A 17891-nucleotide genomic window follows, 5' to 3' on the forward strand; every position below is an offset into this window, starting at 1 on the left:
AGAGAGACTGGGGTAGGTAGCTTTTCTTAAAAGCCTGGGCCCAGAAATGACATGTATCACCTCTGCTCTCATTTCTCTGGTGAGAACCAGCTGTATTCCTAGCTGCAAGAGACGCTAGGAAATGTAGTTTATGCAGTTATAGCAGCATAGCATGGATGATAAAAATAGGTTCCGGTGGACAGATAGCCATCTTTGCCAAAATAGCCCTCTGCAGTAGGAATATTTTTAGCGTTGATCCTATGGGAAAAAAAGCAATCCAGTGTCTAAACCAGGGTTTCTCAAACCAGCAACTATTGATATTTGGGGACTGATAATTCCTTTTTGTGGGGTCTGTCTTGTACATGGTAGGATATTTAGCAGCACCCCTAGTCTCTACCCACTAGATTAACATTAGCGCCTCCCACCTTCCAGTTGTGGACAATCACAAATGTCCTCAGACATTGCCAAATATTCCCCGGGGGACAAACTCACCCAACCTGAGAACCACTGGTCAAATAGGAAACTTATAAGTTGACCTTTGAAACACAAGCTGGCCATAAGCTGGGTACTGCTCACAGAAAGTTGACTTTCTTCTGATCTCTCTTAGCCTTTCTCTTGAAACCCTCCATTGAAGATTTCAGCTAGTGGCAAGGATTATTCCACAGTTTCCTACCACATCTACCTTCCCTACATAAAAATAAACTTCCAAAGACAGAGGCATCTATGCATGTTGACTCAGAGCTGTGACAGAGCTAATCCTATTTACAATTACCCTTCCTGGCTGCCTAAGGTGTCCAAAAACAAACTTCATTTTATGCAAAAATATATTGAAGTTATGTCGCATTCCTTCTCAGTGGCCTTAGGTTTAAATGATTCAAGTTCAGGAAGAGAGATGAAGGAAAGAAAGTTCTGCTTGTCTAACACAGACTTAGTTTCCAGAAAAACTCAATTTATTTTTGCATGCAGAGGCTTTTTCACTGAAACAATCTGTTGGCTTCGCTTCCATGTGATAAAATGACGTTGAACTGAAAATGGGACTGTATAACAAGGTTGTACTATCCTGGAAAACGTATTTTGAAATCAGACTGACATTTTTGCTGAAAGTAGTTACCTTTTGCAAGGTCATGGGACTTCAGCAAAGGTAAAAGCAATACATAATTCTATTGTAGACTCAAACTAGGGTTTGATTTATCAGAGTGATGAGAATGTGTTAAATCTTTGAAATCAACCCCCTCACAGTACTTGAAATGAAAGGAAAAAAGGTATTGCCATGGATTATATCCCAAATGAAAAGAAAGGCAGCAAAATAACTTATCTAAGGGATATTTCTTTTAAAGAATGGGTCAGTTTCTCAGGGACATTTCTGCATCCCTGTCCAGCTACTGTTCATTTTCCTTTGGATTCCAATTGTGTTTCAAAGGCAAAATATGATCTTTCCCTCATCCATTCACTCATGCATTTATCCAGTGCTTAAGGAGTGCCTGCTATATGAGAGGCACCATCCTAGCACTTGGGCCTGCTGTCACTGAGCTCGCTGTCTTGTGGAGGGACACAAGTCTTAAAGGCTAAAAAACAAACATATAATTTCAGATGGTGATCAGTGTAATAAATGACATGTTAAAAAGGCCTGGGTTCAAGTGGAGGGCACTTAGATGGCATGGTCAGGGCAGCCTTTTTGAGGACTGAAATGAATGAGGAGCAGCCAGGGCTGGGGGCCGGGGGGGGCGGGGAGACTGGGAAAGGGGGCGAGGGGAAGCCTGGGAAGAGCACTGGAGGTGCGAGAAGCAGCACAAAGTCGTTAAAGCAAGAGAAAACATGGTTTAAAATCAACTTTATCTTCCCACGCTTTTCAAACTCCAAACTTTCCTCCCAACTCCCCACTGTCTCCAGTAAAAAAGACTCTAACCTCTCCCCTGAACTCCAGACCCTTAGCTCCAACCACCCACTCAACCTCTGCGCTTGTATGACTACTAGGGATCACAGATATCACATGGCTGGAATATAACCCTTGATCTCCCCCAGACACCCCAATATGCTCTTCCCACAGTTTCCCCCAATTCTTCCAGTTGTTTAGGCCATAAGTTCTTGGAGTTCTCTCTTCTTCTCATACCCCTCATCCAACCCATCAGCAAATATTGTCAACCTTTGACATTATTCCAGTACTTACCATGCTACCATCCTGTTCTGATCCACTTCCACTTCTTGCCTGGATTATGCAGCAGGCTTCTCACTGACCTCCTGCCTCCAGCCTGGAGATCTGTTTTTCATAGCAGAGCCAGAGTGATCCTTTTAATCATAGAATAGATCCTAGCACTACCCTGCCAAAAACCTTCCTGAAGTTTTCCATCTCAAAATAAAATTCAAAAGCCTTGCTGTTCAAGAGCCCAGCATGATCTGACTTGGTTACCTCTTGGGCATTATCTCCTTCCACTCACACCCCCCTCCCGCCCCCCATTGATTCCATTCTAGCCACACCAGCTCCTTTGCTGCTATGCGAACATATCAGGCATATCCTTGCCTCAGGGCCTTTGAGCCTACTGTTCCAGAAGCCTGGAGTGCTTTTCTTCCGGACACCTACATGGCCTCTCCCTCATTAGAGTCTATGCTCAAATGTCACCTAACCAAAGTGGCTTTCCTAACCACCCTAAACAAACACTCCAACCCTTCACATAAATATATCCTCTATCTTCTTATCCTACTTTTGTTCTCTTCACAACAACTTATATATTACTTTTTTTTCCCTTTTTTAAACTAATCTGGAAGCCCCCTTTAAGGCAGAAACTATCTCTTGTTTTCTGCTATCCCCTAGAGCCCAAATGAATGAAGGAACACATGAACGTCACCACCTCACATCTTGAGAGTCTGAAGCCACTGTAATCATTCAATTCAAAAGCGTTTACTGAGTTTCATGTTTTGGATACTATGAGAGATATTAAGTTGTGTAAAGAAGTTGTAATTCCAACCTTTTAAAAGATTAATAATTGAGAGTAAAGAATAGATCATATTAAACTACTGATTCATCTCAGACTATCATTTAATAATATGAGTGGCATGAGCAATATGTTTTATAGGATTTCCAAGAAAGAGAGAGCAATGTGGACTGGAGTATTGCAGGAAAACTTCATGGGGGTGGAATAGAGGCAGAAAGAAGTGAAACACAGGCTTAACAGTGGGATCATGGCATAGGGGCAAGGATAACAATTGTTTACTGAGAGAAAGAAGACCACCTTGTTGGTATGCAAAGCTCTCAGTGGACAAGGGGAGGTAGACCCGGAAAGTGGGGCAAAATTCTGATTGAAGTGTTTCTATGGGCTGTAGGAAGCCACTTATGGCTTCTGGGTCAGATCACCACCTCATAAAGCTAGATTCTGAGGAAACTGTTCAGAGGGACATTGATAGTCTGGATGGAAGAAAGGATGGAGGCTGTTAGGCCAAGAGACCAGGGTTTTGGTCAGGGGCACAGTCAGAGTGTGAGGTGATGGGCCTTGGACCAAGGTGGTACAGAGGGAAGAGAGAGGAGCCTGAGCTTTCAGGTAACTCATTCTCTGCTGAATCCAAATCTCTAGAGTCAGGACACTAGCATGAATAACTCATACATTTTTAAGTTTCATGGTTGATTCTGATGTGCACTTCTGGCTAAAGACCACAAGCTAGTCTTAAAACCTCCATTTAGTGATGAGACAACACAGATTCAGATGAGGCTAATGATCATGCATCCTGTCGGGCAGGCCTGAAAACAGATCCCTGGTCTCTTGACTCTCAGTACGAGGCTTTAAGGGTCTCAATAAATAATAAAAGGGCAGAAGCCAAACTTGAAGAAACAATTGCTCAACCATTCCATTGAACTAAGAGATATCAATCACTTTTCCATTTGTAATCAAGAATCATGAAGAATCAGAACATTCATCTGTTCATTGACCTTTTATGTGCTTGGCATTGCTCTACGTGTGTGGATAAACAAAGAGCCAGCCAATTACAGTGTAATGTCATAAGTCACCTGATAGGCCAGGCACAGTTTGTACTGGGAATGTCAGTTAGCCTAACCCAGGCCCAGACCTCAGTGGAGGCTTCATAGAGAAATCAGAGGCTCAGCTGAGCTCTGAAGATCATTGGAATTAGGTGAAATTTGGGTGAGGGTTATAGAAGAAAGAACTAGAGAAAATTTGAATGGGAGAAAAATGATTCAAGTATAGAAAATCACATGTGCAAAGACCTCTTTCACCCCACCATTGACTTCAGTGCCTTAAACATTGCACATTTGTTGACAGTGGCCATGATTTGGGCCCTCATGAAATTTAGCAATCTTACCTTTTTCTTCAACAGACTATACATGCAAAGCATACTCTTTGTACCTCTAATATACTTTATCATAATTTACCTGTTAGGAGACTCATTTTTGTAGAACCATGAGCCCTAAAATAGAGGAGCCCAAGCTTCCTCACCATTGCATCCCCCCATCGTGCCTTGGGTAACAGGTAGCACAGAGTGAGTGCTCAATAAATGTTTAGGTTTAGACTCTTGCTTTGCACCTTCAATGCAAATGCCTTAGGGGGGGTACTTGTATTCTTGTGATTTAAATGTAGCTGTATATGACCTTCACCCTGTTCAGAACACATTTGCAAATTTATAACAGATTAAGTTTCACTTTTGCTGTTTAAAGATAAACAGGAAGCTGCACTTTTTCTGCAGCAGGGGTCCTTGACTGAAAGCTTTCCTTGGTTCAATAGTCTTCTATTGTTATGAATAGAACATCGACATAATTAACATAAGAATCCCTCAGAGGCCAATTTTAAATGAAACCACATTTAATTTCAGGTAATTCTTTTATTCCACAAGATGATGCTAACTTTCCAACTGAGTATGTGAAATATGTCAAGTCTCTGAACAGTAAACCCATCTAAAATGAGATGATATAGTCTATAACCCCCAAAAGTATAAAATGATGTCCATTAGTTGGCCAAAACAAAGAGAAAAAGAAAGGTAAATCCAAAGAATCAAAGTACCCATTAAACAAAATAAAACACAAGTTTTGTTTGTTTTTTTTGTTTTGCTTTGTTTTTTGGTGGTTTTTTTTGCAGTACGCAGGCCTCTCACTGTTGTGGCCTCTCCTGTTGCAGAGCACAGGCTCGGGACATGCAGGCTCAGCAGCCATGGCTCACGGGCCTAGCCGCTCCGTGGCATGTGGGATCCTCCTGGACCGGGGCACAAACCCATGTCCCCTGCATTGGCAGGCGGACTCTCAACCACTGAAACACAAGTTTTGATAATGAGTTCTGAATGTCCTGGTTTGTAAGCAAAATGGCATGTGTTCTTGGAAAATATTGTTTTGCTAAAAGAAACTAAGTCAATACTAATCTTTAATTTCTAGTATTTTGCTGGTAGCCTAAGCAATTTATTTCAGTCCTAAAGTCCTCTGTTTCCCAAATCCATGGTGTGAAGGAGATAGGATAAGTGTGCCCAGAGCCTCCACATAACAGATAATCAGTACATATTGCTATGGACTCCCCTCACATAGTGTCCCCTTCAAATCCATAAGTTGAAGCCCTAACTTCCAATATGATGTCATTTGGAGATGGAGCCTTTGGGAGACAATTAGGTTTAGATGAGGTTATGAAGGTGGGGTGCCCTATGATAGAATTAAGAAGAGACACCACTGAGCTTGCTCTTGCATGGCAAGCAGGTAGCCTTCTGCAAGCCAGAGAGAAAGCCCTCCCCAGACCTGGCCATGCTGACACCCTGATCTTAGACATCTCAGCTTCCACACTGTGAGAAATACTTGCTGTTGTTGGAGCCACCCAGACAGTGGTATTTTGTTAGGTTAGACTAAGACACATATGTGCTGAATGAAGCAATGAATGGCCATTGATTTGACAATTGTCTAGGTGCCAGATGTGTGATCAATAACTTTGGCATCATAAAGGATGAATGGTATGTAGGCAGTTGTTCTCATCTAGAGTTCTAAATGAGCTTCACTTTGTCTACTTAGTGGCCTCACCTTTCTCAGTTCCATGCTTCCCATGCTACCAGGCCATCTCACATGTGGCATGAGCCATATTTGCGAAAAGTGGCCAGGGCTGCAGACAGATACTCTCTTCTCCAAAAATAAACTGTTTCTGTGGTTTTTTTAGGTGACCATTATATGGGGAAGGGCTCCTCTTACAGAGCCATCTTGAAGTTGGTTCTAAATATCAATGTTTCTTAATATTCCACAAGTACAAATACAAGGCAGTGGCTGCATTTTTCTTTCTTCTTTTTTTTAAAGAGATCTCTACATTGCATCTCCTGTAAATATAGAGTTTTATTTATAGGATACAGACTTTTTTAAAAGTCAGAATAACATATATCTTTTGAGTATATTTTTAAACTAAGAACTGCTCATGTATAGATAATTTAGATTTAAGAGCCTAGTTATGCTAGTTTAACATAATAACAATACATTATTAAACATATTCAGGAAGATAAATGATTATGTCCTTCCTTGCCCTTGATAACTAACATGAACTTTACAATAAACACGACGTAGCAAGTTTTAACTTTTATTCCAGTCTCTATTTTTCTCTTTCTCACAAAATTCAAAGTAAAAAAAAAACAAAAAATGAAAAAACAAAGCCAAAAACATACACACACACACACACACACACACACACACACACACACACACACAAATATTCAATATAATGAAAACAAATACTTAGAGTCTTATCACTTAATATTTCTAATACACACCACTTAACTGGAGTAATGCTTCTTTATGGACACTTCTGGAAATGTGAGCTTGAGGAAAAGAGAAAAAGAAAAGATCACTTTCTATCTCCAATCTTGTCCTGATTAAACACTGCTAGGAGCTTTACCTTAACCTATACATTTTCTCCTCAGATATAGAAGGCTGTTGGAAAACTGTTTCTTTCAGTTCTCATTCCCTAAGGACACCATTTGTATTTCCTGGAGAGAACATTATTGAAATATTCTCCAGTAATAAGGGTTATTAATATCCCCACTCTCTTGTCCCCAGCTGGGTCTAAGTGCATGAACGTCTCTGGTGTACTCTTCTTGAGTACAGCCATCTAAGTGTTCAGAATTTCTGATGAAAAAAAATTTTTTTTCTTTATTAATATCTACTTCAAATGTTATCTTTCTTATCTTCAGGCCATTTCCTTGTCTACTTGGAGATTTAGAATAATTTTCTTCCTCCATTACATTTTGTTCCTTGAAGGTAATTTTATAATCAGAGTGCATGTTCCTCTCTCTTTCTGAGGCTTCCTTCTTTCAGGCAAAATATATTAAGTCTCTCTATTCTAATCCTCTGGATCTTGTGTTATGCCACTTGTCTCTTGTATATTCTCAGTGTAAAGATGAGAAAGGAGCATTATATTCTAAGTTGCGAAGCCAAGGATAAAGACCAAAGTAGTTATAGTTTTTCTCATCCTAACCTGTATCCAATTTCTAAAAGTCTTTTAATGTATGAATAAAGGTTTAGAAAATTAGAAACCTAGATAATATTAATACAATAAATATTACAAAAAATGGACCATTGAAACTTTATGTATGTGACTTAAACCTTCCTATAAAAGTAACAAAAATCACTACCTTTGACTTATACTTGCTATCATTATAAAGGTTTATTTGCCCTGTTACGTGGTATAACAGAGCCTGTAAATGTCTTATAAGTCTTGTGTTACCCAAGAGAGATTTTCCATTTTAACTTTTTTATTTTACTATTTGTGCTTTTATTTACTTTTCTTCAAAGTCTACATCTGTTTTTATAATGTCATCACACTTTGATTTGAAGTTGTAGCATTTAATCTTCTTTAACATCTTCTTGCAAATATATTTAATATGGATTCATAAAAATTCAATTAACATATTATTATTAAAGAAGAAAAATAGACAAAAAAGCAGGTTTTAATAGGTCAGTTTAGATTATAGACTTTGTAAAAGTATGTTCTCAGGCTGGAATAATTCTTAAATGTCATTTAATCGTTTATTAATTTTCAATGGTCCGTAAGCTTGGTTTTCCTTGTTGTCTAACACACTTGATTTTCTAAAAGTATTTGTGCCCAGAAAGATTTTTTTTGTAAATACAGACAATATTCTTTTAAAATTTTATGGAAAGGCAAAAGATCTAGAATATTTAAAACACTTTTGAAAATGAAAAATAAGAATCATTCTACCCGAATTTTTTTTTTAATAGATCCTTATTGGAGTATAATTGCTTCGCAGTACTGTGTTATTTTCTGTTGTACAACAAAGTGAATCAGCCATATGCATACATATATCCCCATATCCCCTCCCTGTTGAGCCTCCCTCCCACCCTCCCTATCCCACCCCTCTAGGTCGTAGCAAAGCACCAAGCTGATCTCCCTGTGCTATGCTGCTGCCTCCCACTAGCTAACTGTTTTACATTTGGTAGTGTATATATGTCGATGCTACTCTCACTTTGCCCCAGCTTCCCCCTTCCACACCCACCCAGTGTCCTCAAGTCCATTCTCTCTGTCTACGTCTTTATTCCTGCCCTCCCACTAGGTTCATCAGTACCATTTCTTTTTTTAAATTCCATATGTATGCGTTAGCATAAGGTATTTGTTTTTCTCTTTCTGACTTACTTCACTCTGTATGACAGACTCTAGATCCATCCACCTCACTACAAATAACTCAGTTTCATTTCTTTTTATGGCTGGGTAATATTCCATTGTATATATGTGCCACATCTTCTTTAGCCATTCATCTGTCAATGGATATTTAGGTTGCTTCCATGTCCTGGCTATTGTAAATAGTGCTGCAATGAACATTGTGGTACATCTGTTTTATTGAATTATGGTTTTCTCAGGGTATATATGCCCAGTAATGGGATTGCTGGGTCATATGGTAGTTCTATTTTTAGTTTTTTAAGGAACCTCCATAATGTTTTCCATAGTGGTTGTATCAATTTACATTCCCACCAACAGTGCAGGAGGTCTGCCTGATACTAAGCCCTACCATATACCTACAGTAATCGTGACAGTGTACCATCAGAACAGGAATAGACACGTAGATCAATGGAACAGAATTGAGAACCCAGGAATAGAGCCACGCAAATACACCCGATTGGTTTTTGACAAAGGTACAAAAGCAATTCAATAGAGCAATTAAACATCCATAGGCAAAAAAAAAAAAAAAAAGATCCTAAGCCTAAAACTCGCCGCTTACACCAAAATTAACTCAAGATGAGCATGGACTTAAAGGTAAAATGTAAAGCTAAATAACTTTTAGAAAAAATTTTAAAATATAAGGGAAAATCTTTGGGACCTAGAGCTAAGTAAAGCGTTCTTAGACTTGGCTCCAAATAGATGATTTATAAAAGGAAAAATTCAACAGATTAGACTTTATCAATAAAAAGCTACAAAATGGGAGGAAATATTTGCAAACTATATATCCAACAAAGGACTATTATCTAGAATATATAAAGAACTCTCAAAATTTAACAAACATCTAACAAGTCAATTAGAAAATGAGATAAAGACACAAAGAGCCATTTCACCCAAGCAGGTAGATAGATCACAACTGAGCACATTAAAAAATGTACATTACCATTAGGAAAATGGAAATTATAACCCCAATAAACTATCAAAATGGCTAAAATTTAAAATAATGACAACACTAAAGGCTGGAAAAGGTGGAGAAACTGGATGACTTATCTATTGCTGCTGGGAATGTAAAATGCTAGAGCCATTCTGGAAAAGTTTGGTAGTAATTTCTTTTAAAAGCATGCTATATAAAAAAATAAATTAAATTAAATTAAAAAAAGAAATATAATGTTGGACACGTGAAACATGTTATATACAATGTTATACATATAAATTTAAATAATGTTACTTCAATAAAATTTTTAATTAAAATCAATTAATTTAAAAAAACATGCAAATACCATATAACTCAGTGATTGCACTCCTGGGCATTTATCTCAGAGAGCTGAAAACTTACATTCACTCACACAGCAGCCTTATTTGTAATAGCCAAAAACTGGAAACTACCCAGGTGTCCTTTAACAGATGACGGTTAAACAAACTGTGGAATATCCATACCATGGAAATACTACTCAACAATAAAAAGGAACAAACTATCAATACATTTGGCAACCTGGATGAGTATCCAAAAATTACGTTGGGTGAAAAAAAAGCCAATTACAAAAGGCTACATACTTCATGATTCCATTTATATAACATTCCTGAATGGGCAAAATTATAGAAATGGACGACTGATTACTGGCTGCCAGATGTTAAGGAGTTTGTGGGAGAGAAGTAGGTGTGATTATAAAGGGCAACATGAGGGATCTTTATGGTGTTGGGAATGTACTGAATCTTGACTATATCAGTGTCAAAACCCTGGGTGTGATATTGTACTAGACAGTTTTGCAAGACGAGACATCACCGCTGGGGAGAAAATGGGGAAGGGCACACAGTAAGTCCCTATTATTTCTTAAAACTGCATGTGAGTCTACAGTTATCTCAAAATTAAAAGTTTAATTTTAAAATATAATTGTGTTTGTCAGTAAATTGTAAAGATAAATTCAATGAAATGAGAATGACACTCGTGCAGATGTTTCTTTTCCTTCTTTGGTTTTTCTCCATAAGGTTTGCGAGGAGCGATAGCTTTTGCCTTAGCTATTCGGGACACAGGATCTCAGCCCAAGCAAATGATGTTTACCACCACTCTGCTCCTCGTGTTCTTCACAGTCTGGGTGTTCGGAGGAGGAACAACCCCCATGCTGACTTGGCTTCAGATCAGGTGAGTGACACTGCTTAACAAAGGGAATCATTATGAGGCATGGCTGCACTGTTTCTGATGTTGCTGACTGGTCACAAGTACAATGGCACGTCTGTACACTAACTTTCCCTGGGGTCAAGTTGACCTTCATTCACAAGGTGAAACAGTATGACCTATCACCAACAGAACTGACTTTTCCAAGAGTTCTAGAAACCTCAGGATGATGTTTATAGTCTACAGTCCCTAGAAATGAATTTCTTTATGAATTTTTCCATTCAATCATATTTACTGAGTGTAATGTGATAATCTATGGAGTTTACAAAAATGAGTGAGACATGAGTCTTGTCCTCAAGATACTTATGAGACAGTAGAATTTATAGAGAAAAAGCTATAATACCAAGGAGAAAATGAATTTGCTTTGTTTTTAATTTGTCACAGCACTTAGGATAGAATTAGAGACACAGGAAATGCTTAAATGTATTTGATTATTCGGCCATATGTTTGGCCAGAGGGATGCTATAGACACAGATTAGACAATTTCTTAAAGGAAAATCGGGTCAAGGCTTCAGTTAGGGGCCGTCCAATAAGCAGTGCTTGGAAGGTGATTGCTATTAACCCAAAGTATGCAGGTAGTAGAATATTTGATGAAAAATGAATAGCTTGTACCAATTGGGAAAAAGTAAAATGTTGTTGTCTTTGTTTCTTTGATCTGGGTCCTCATTTTCATATCCCAGAATGTAACAGTGCTTTCATAAATCACATTTTACTTTCCAAAGCCATACATCTTGATGATCATGCAGCCCCTCCCTGGTCCCCACCCATTCTCTGTGAGGCAAATCCATACCCACCACCTCTGACAAGAAAAGATCCATCTGACTGGGAGGGGATTTCCAGGAAGATTTTTTTCAGGCAAGGACTCTGTTATTCCAGCACCAGTGTAGTGCTTGGCACATAGTAGAATGGAATAAATAATTGCTCCATGAAAAATTGAATGAATATAACCACACATGTAAATTCCTTTTGTTAAGGCTTTACTGACAAATTTCTATCCATCTGACAAATAGAAGCAGAAGCAGGACTCATGAGTTTAGGGTAAGAAAGCTTATGTCTAAACTGGGCCAAGTGGTTATGCGTTAAATGCAATTCAAGGAAAAAAGGACCTCTTCAAGTATTGTGAATATTGCTAAAACATAAAAGGGCTTTGACCAAAGGTTGAAATGGAGAATGTTTTGAAATACTTGTTGAACTATTTTCTAGACATATAAATGTGACCTTCAGTTTCTTTCACGGTGGTAGCTGCTTATAGGCTCCTCTGGATGAGCACGAATATTTTATTAAACGCTATAGTGTTGAGTCTCCTGTAAACTGATAGTAAGATAATGGTGTGTTCAGGTTTCGGGAAAGCAAATTCAGTAGGTGGATCCATGCGTGGAAAAATTAGGACTTGGAAAGCAGAAGTTAGAGGATACCAATCCTCACAAGATAAATGTATTGAATGCTCTATCAGGTAAATTAGAATATTCAGAACATAAAGTGGTGCTGGCAACATTTTCTTAAAGTAATTCAAATATAACTTATTTTCTACTATTGTCTTTCTTTACCCTGAAGGATTTGTCCCAAATCAATACATGTTTTACCCTAAAATGTTTACCTAACTCTGCTGTAGTGTTTTCCAAAGGTATCCACTGACTTCAGATAGATGTTATAGCTCATGCAGTCTCTTGATATCCAGATCAGTAGGGACAGGGTAATATAAAATGGGGCCTTAGGCAGGTTAGAATGTTTATCAGGTTATAGGACAGGGACTAATAAAGAAGGATAGTAATGTCAACTATAACGTCCACAGGTGAGGGGCCTGGAGGTCATCTGAGGCCAGTGCTATTATGGCCTGCTGGGAGGCACAGCATGGAGTTGCCAGGTCATGGAGATGCCCCAGTGCGAACTGGCTCCAAATGGCCCAACTGATTCAATGCCAGACTTGTCCACCAGCCAGGAGGAGAGAAGAGTAAAAGCAGGACCGTGATATATTTAAGGAAAGGAGCTGACAGGGCTCTGGTCCAGCAGGCCAGGTGGAAATCCCAGCTGAGAGCTAGAGTGTTAATCTGAAATCAGCGCATCAACCCAGTCAGAGAGACAGAGACCCAGTCATGAGGAAATCAGAGGGGATAACTGAGCTTTACAGGTATGTGTGTACCTAGGAAGTCAAGCCAGGTAGACAGGATACAGGGCAGCAAGACCAAGTTAAGACCAAAGGCTCTCAAACTTTAATGAACATCAGAACCAACTGGAGGGCTCATTAAACGCCCACATTGCTGGGCCCCTGCCCCAGAGTTTCTGATCAAGTAGGTCTGGTTCAGGGCCTAAGTATTTGCATTTTAACCACACTCCAGGCAATGCTGATGCTGCTTGCTCTAGGACCACATTTTGAGAACGACTGGTTTAGACTTATAACCCCACATAGAGATGGGGCTAATATTAAATACTGTCAGATTTGACTGGGGTTGCCCAGGGCCCCACACCTGAGCCTCAAGTTTAAAAATTTTAGCACCTATGCTGGAGGGAAGCAGGGGCTGACTTGAAGAGAAAAATTCATTGTGCATTGATCAACGAGAAGGAAATAGAGCACAATAGAATAAACATAAAAGAATAGGATCATAAGTTAGTGTGTGTTCAAACACACACACAAGCGCGACATAAATTTGGTTTGACCATGTTATAGTGATACCAGCATATGCTCCACTTCCACTGTGGTTTATAATGCTATCAAAGAAATCCTTCATTTCATTATCGCTTTTAAATGATAGTTGTCCATCTTTTTTTTTTTTTTTTTTTTTTTTTTTTTTTAGTATTAGCAACAGCAGCAGGCCTCTTAGGTCAGCGTGTACTTGGCAAATGTTTACTTACGAACAGCTTCAAAGCCTACTTCACTATTTCCATAACTCCCTTCAGTACTTTTCCAGAACACAGGCCCTTTGCAAAGGGTAAAAGGGGTTTCAAGTGGTTCCTCTTCCCTGGCCTGAGGGTTCCTGACTCAGGATTGCTTCACAGCCCTCTCTGGCAGGATGTGAGAAATGCTGCAGGCACAGAATCCCAGCAGGGCTGATTCACTCCCGTCAAGTCACCTCGCAGCTAGGATTACTTAAGGAAAAGACCCCTCCGGACCCAAACAGTGTCTCTCGAGAAGACTCTCCAACACACACACCCCGGGGCCCAAAGCAACGCACGAACTCATCCCCCGCCCTGGGTGTGCACACACAGCCCCTTCGCTCCAGCGTACGAGGACGGAGGACTGAGGCCGGGCTCGCCCCACACAGCCCCGGGCCGACCCGACCGACCTCGGGCGGGGTCCCCCTCCCCGGGAAGGCCGGTGGCGAGGCGGGACTGCGGGGGCCGGGCGGGCCCGCGTGGGGGGCACGGAGAGCTCACCGCGACGCCGGGAGCGCGGAATGAGGGTCGGGGCCGGGCGCGCCCTCAGCCCCACCGCTCTCTCACCTCCTGCGCCGGCGGTCCCGGTTCCTGCCGAGTCGGTCGGACAGGCGCCCCAGGAGAGCGGCCAGCCCGGGGCGGCCAGGCAGGAGGCCCAGCAGCCGCCTCCAGAACACCGGCCCCGCCGCCGCCGCCCGTGTCCGCGCGCGGACACGGGGGGTGGGATCTTCCCAGACCGGGGCACGAACCTGTGTCCCCTGCATCGACAGGCGGACTCTCAACCACTGCACCACCAGGGAAGCCCAAACTCAGTTTTTGTTTTTTTTTTTTGCGATATGTGGGCCCCTCACTGTCGTGGCCTTTCCCGTTGCCGGACGCGCAAGCTCAGTGGCCACGGCTCACAGGCCCAGCCACTACGCGGCATGCGGGATCCTCCCAGACCGGGGCACGAACCCGTATCCCCTGCATCGGCAGGCGGACTCTCAACCACTGCGCCACCAGGGAGGCCCAATAGCTGGCTTTTATTGACTATTTACTCTGTGCTAGCTATTTAGAAAATAAAGTGCCAGGCATAAGACCTCCCTGTGACTCAGCCTCTAATCTATAAAACGGGGATGATAGCAGTAGCTACCTCCTAGGGTGGGTGAGGCCTGGCAAAGTGACCCAGGGTCACCCCACTGTCCGGCTACAGAGTCAGACTACAAGGCCAGGCAGCCTGAGCCCAGGGCCTGCGCTCCCAACTGGTTCATTCTTCTGCTGCCCCAAATAAATGAGCTAATTCCTGAAGCCTGCAAACTACCTTGATTAACAAATTCTCTGGGGAAAAAGAGATATACTTTTATAAGCAAGACAGGCCAGTTAAAAACAAACACAGGAAATCTTCATCCCTCATGAGTGATGGGGTTGACCTGCTAGTGGTGCACAGAAGTTTCTTGCTGCAGACTTTTTTCCTTGACCTAGAAAAGTTAAAGGTAAACAAGGCCAGCCCTGATCTCAGGTGGCCAAGCAGGGACGTTTGTCTTCCTCAATTATAGGAATTTGGAATTAGAGGAATTTGTTACCCTCAGGCTCATTTCCCAGCCCCATTCGGGATCCCAGGTCAGCCTGCTGTCAGCCCCTTCCTCAGATCAAACAAAAAATCACACATACTGCCCCGTGTCCATTGCAGAGTGAATAACTTTTAGCCAGTGCAATGTCTCCACTACCATTATTTTTTTTTTTTTTTTTCTTGCGTTATGCGGGCCTCTCACTGTTGCGGCCTCTCCCATTTGCGGAGCACAGGCTCCGGACGCGCAGGCCCAGCGGCCATGGCTCACGGGCCCAGCCGCTCCGCGGCATGCGGGATCCTCCCGAAACGGGGCACGAACCCGCGTCTCCTGCATCGGCAGGCGGACTCTCAAGCACTGCGCCACCAGGGAAGCCCCACTACCATTATTTTAGTTAAGTATTTAAAATTTATTTTGGGTTTATGGCCCATCCTATTTTATGTCGTCCTAGAATGATTCCTTTATCATATATACCCACTGGCTACAAAGTTTATAATAACAGCCACCACGGGAATGCACACAGTGCTAAGGAGAGAACTGTCTTTAGTAATATTTTTTAATCTTAATAGTAGAGTTAAATACACCTGCTTACATACAGACTTCCTTTATTGCTGAGGTGAGTCAATGTCAATTTTATATAATGGAAGGATACATATAATCAAGTTCCCTTCATATCCAGCTGTGTTCTGCCTGGTTTTCTTTCTAGCATCCAAAGTCTCATGCATGCTTAACAATTTACTTCACTGGTGTGTTAACATAGTAGATCAGTGCACACATTCTGGAGGCAGACGGTATGGGGCCCAACCATGCCTCCCTCTCTTACTAGCTGTGGGACCTTGAGCAAGAAATTCAACCTCTCTACACTTCAGTTTTCTTATTTGTAAACTTGGAACAATAATAATACCTACCTCTTTAGATTTTTATATGGATTAAGTATTGCATGTATAAATTTAGGGCACACAGTAAGTGCTCAATAAATGTTGCTGTAACACTACCCAAAAGACAACCTATGAGCCTTTTCTTATCCAAACGCTCTTCTTCTGCCTATGGCATATATATACACACACACATACATACACATAAAGTGTTATTAATTAATTGTATTTATGAAAGCATGGTTTACATGGGGAGTAGAAAGAAATAGCCTCTGGGGAGCTTAGTTCATTTTTTGTAATGATGAGATTCATCAGTTTTACAGGCAGCTCCTATTTCTGCATTCAAAATGATAAACCTCTTAAGGAAAAATGCTCACAAAAAGCGTTATATTCATCCAACAGCTCAGAAAGATTCTTTCTAGAGCATGTTTTATTTCCTTCTGAACATGATAATCTTTGCTTAGGATCTCTTCAGATATTTAATTTGCACCGCTTCATCAGTGTGTATCAATTCATTATTTTGCATTGACTGTGTTCCAATTTGTACATTTTGTCTCAATTTTTATTAATTGGCAGGTCCGAGAAATACCCTTTGTCAAGAAACATGGAAAACCAGTTTACTCATTTGAATGTAAACTTGTACTTAATATCCCCTACCTCTGAACCCCATTTAAAATTATGTTCTATTTTCCATAGGCTCTTCTAAAAAAATGTTTCACACCTCCAAATATTTATTGCTTAAATCAATCTAGTTTGACATATTTTATTAAAGATATTGTATAACTCTAGTAACCTGTTGTTAACCTAAATATATCCTAGGTTTTTAACAAGCAGGGATTAGCAGCTCCTAAATTTGCCTCCAATGCCATCTGGGTTCTTTAACATGCTTTCTTTCTATGTACTGAATCTTCCCGGTTTCAGAGATAATAGTCTTTATGTTCATAACTGCCAGCTATCCTCCACTAGGCGTGTTCTTATTTATCTTCTCCAACATGCTCTTGAGAACATCGATGTTAATAAGCTTCACCCATTTATTAAGTTTGCCAAACAGTGAACATTCTGCTCTATCAAAGAGAATTTATTAGCTTGCTACCATAAAGTATGATCAAATATAGGTGCCTTACTTTAAGTAATAGATGTATCTTTACTTTGCGTAATAAGTGAAGTCTGAAAAAACAATATTTTAAATGCAATAGATGGAACTTGTGATCCAAAAGACTATGGAGGGGTTCCAGTTCTGGTCAAGATGGTGTAAGCACACTTACTCCCCTCTGTCTCTTCCAACGAATGCAACTAAAATCCCTGGCCAGAATGAATGTAGCAGTCATCTAAGGACTCTTAAAAGCAAGTGGTAGCAGATAGATTGGGGAAGGAAACCAGAATTCAGAGTACTATTGAAACAGTGATGAATTTCCCTTTTTTCTTTTTCCTCTCTGGAATCTCTTGACCTGAACTCAAAGGCAGTTTAAAGGCCAGAACTGCACAACAAGGAAGAACTGCAAAAGAAATTATCTGTTTTGGACATAAGGAACAGGACAGAGGACTGTTGTGGGTCAAAAGAGTGGGGGAAATCCCCTCTTTTGTTTGTTGTTATCATTTACTCCATTCTCATCCCAATACCAGGCAAACCTGAGGCAGCAGTGGTAATGATGGCCGCAACAGTTGGGTGGACCCCAAATTCCCAGCCAGAGGAACTGAGGTCCAGAGGCCTTGGGAAGAAGTCCCACTGCATTTTTTTCTCTCTTAATCTTATCATTGCTTGAGCTTGGAAACAGGCCCAATATTATGGAAAAATCATGGGAAACATGTAGCAGTGTAGGGA

The 17891-nt window shown here is 40.8% G+C and overlaps 1 protein-coding gene across 1 annotated transcript in view; it reads left to right on the forward strand.

Annotated features, from left to right (window-relative positions):
* The window catches only part of SLC9A9 (solute carrier family 9 member A9), a 547504-nt gene that overhangs the window by 344137 nt on the left and 185476 nt on the right, over positions 1–17891 (forward strand). The window contains exon 12 of the mRNA XM_007446943.1: positions 10590–10743. Coding sequence (XP_007447005.1) covers positions 10590–10743 — 154 coding nt within the window. The remainder of the gene's footprint in view (positions 1–10589; positions 10744–17891) is intronic.

The sequence above is a fragment of the Lipotes vexillifer genome, unplaced genomic scaffold (genome assembly GCF_000442215.2).
Source record: "Lipotes vexillifer unplaced genomic scaffold, Lipotes_vexillifer_v1.1 scaffold40, whole genome shotgun sequence".
Taxonomy (NCBI): Eukaryota; Metazoa; Chordata; class Mammalia; order Artiodactyla; family Lipotidae; genus Lipotes; species Lipotes vexillifer.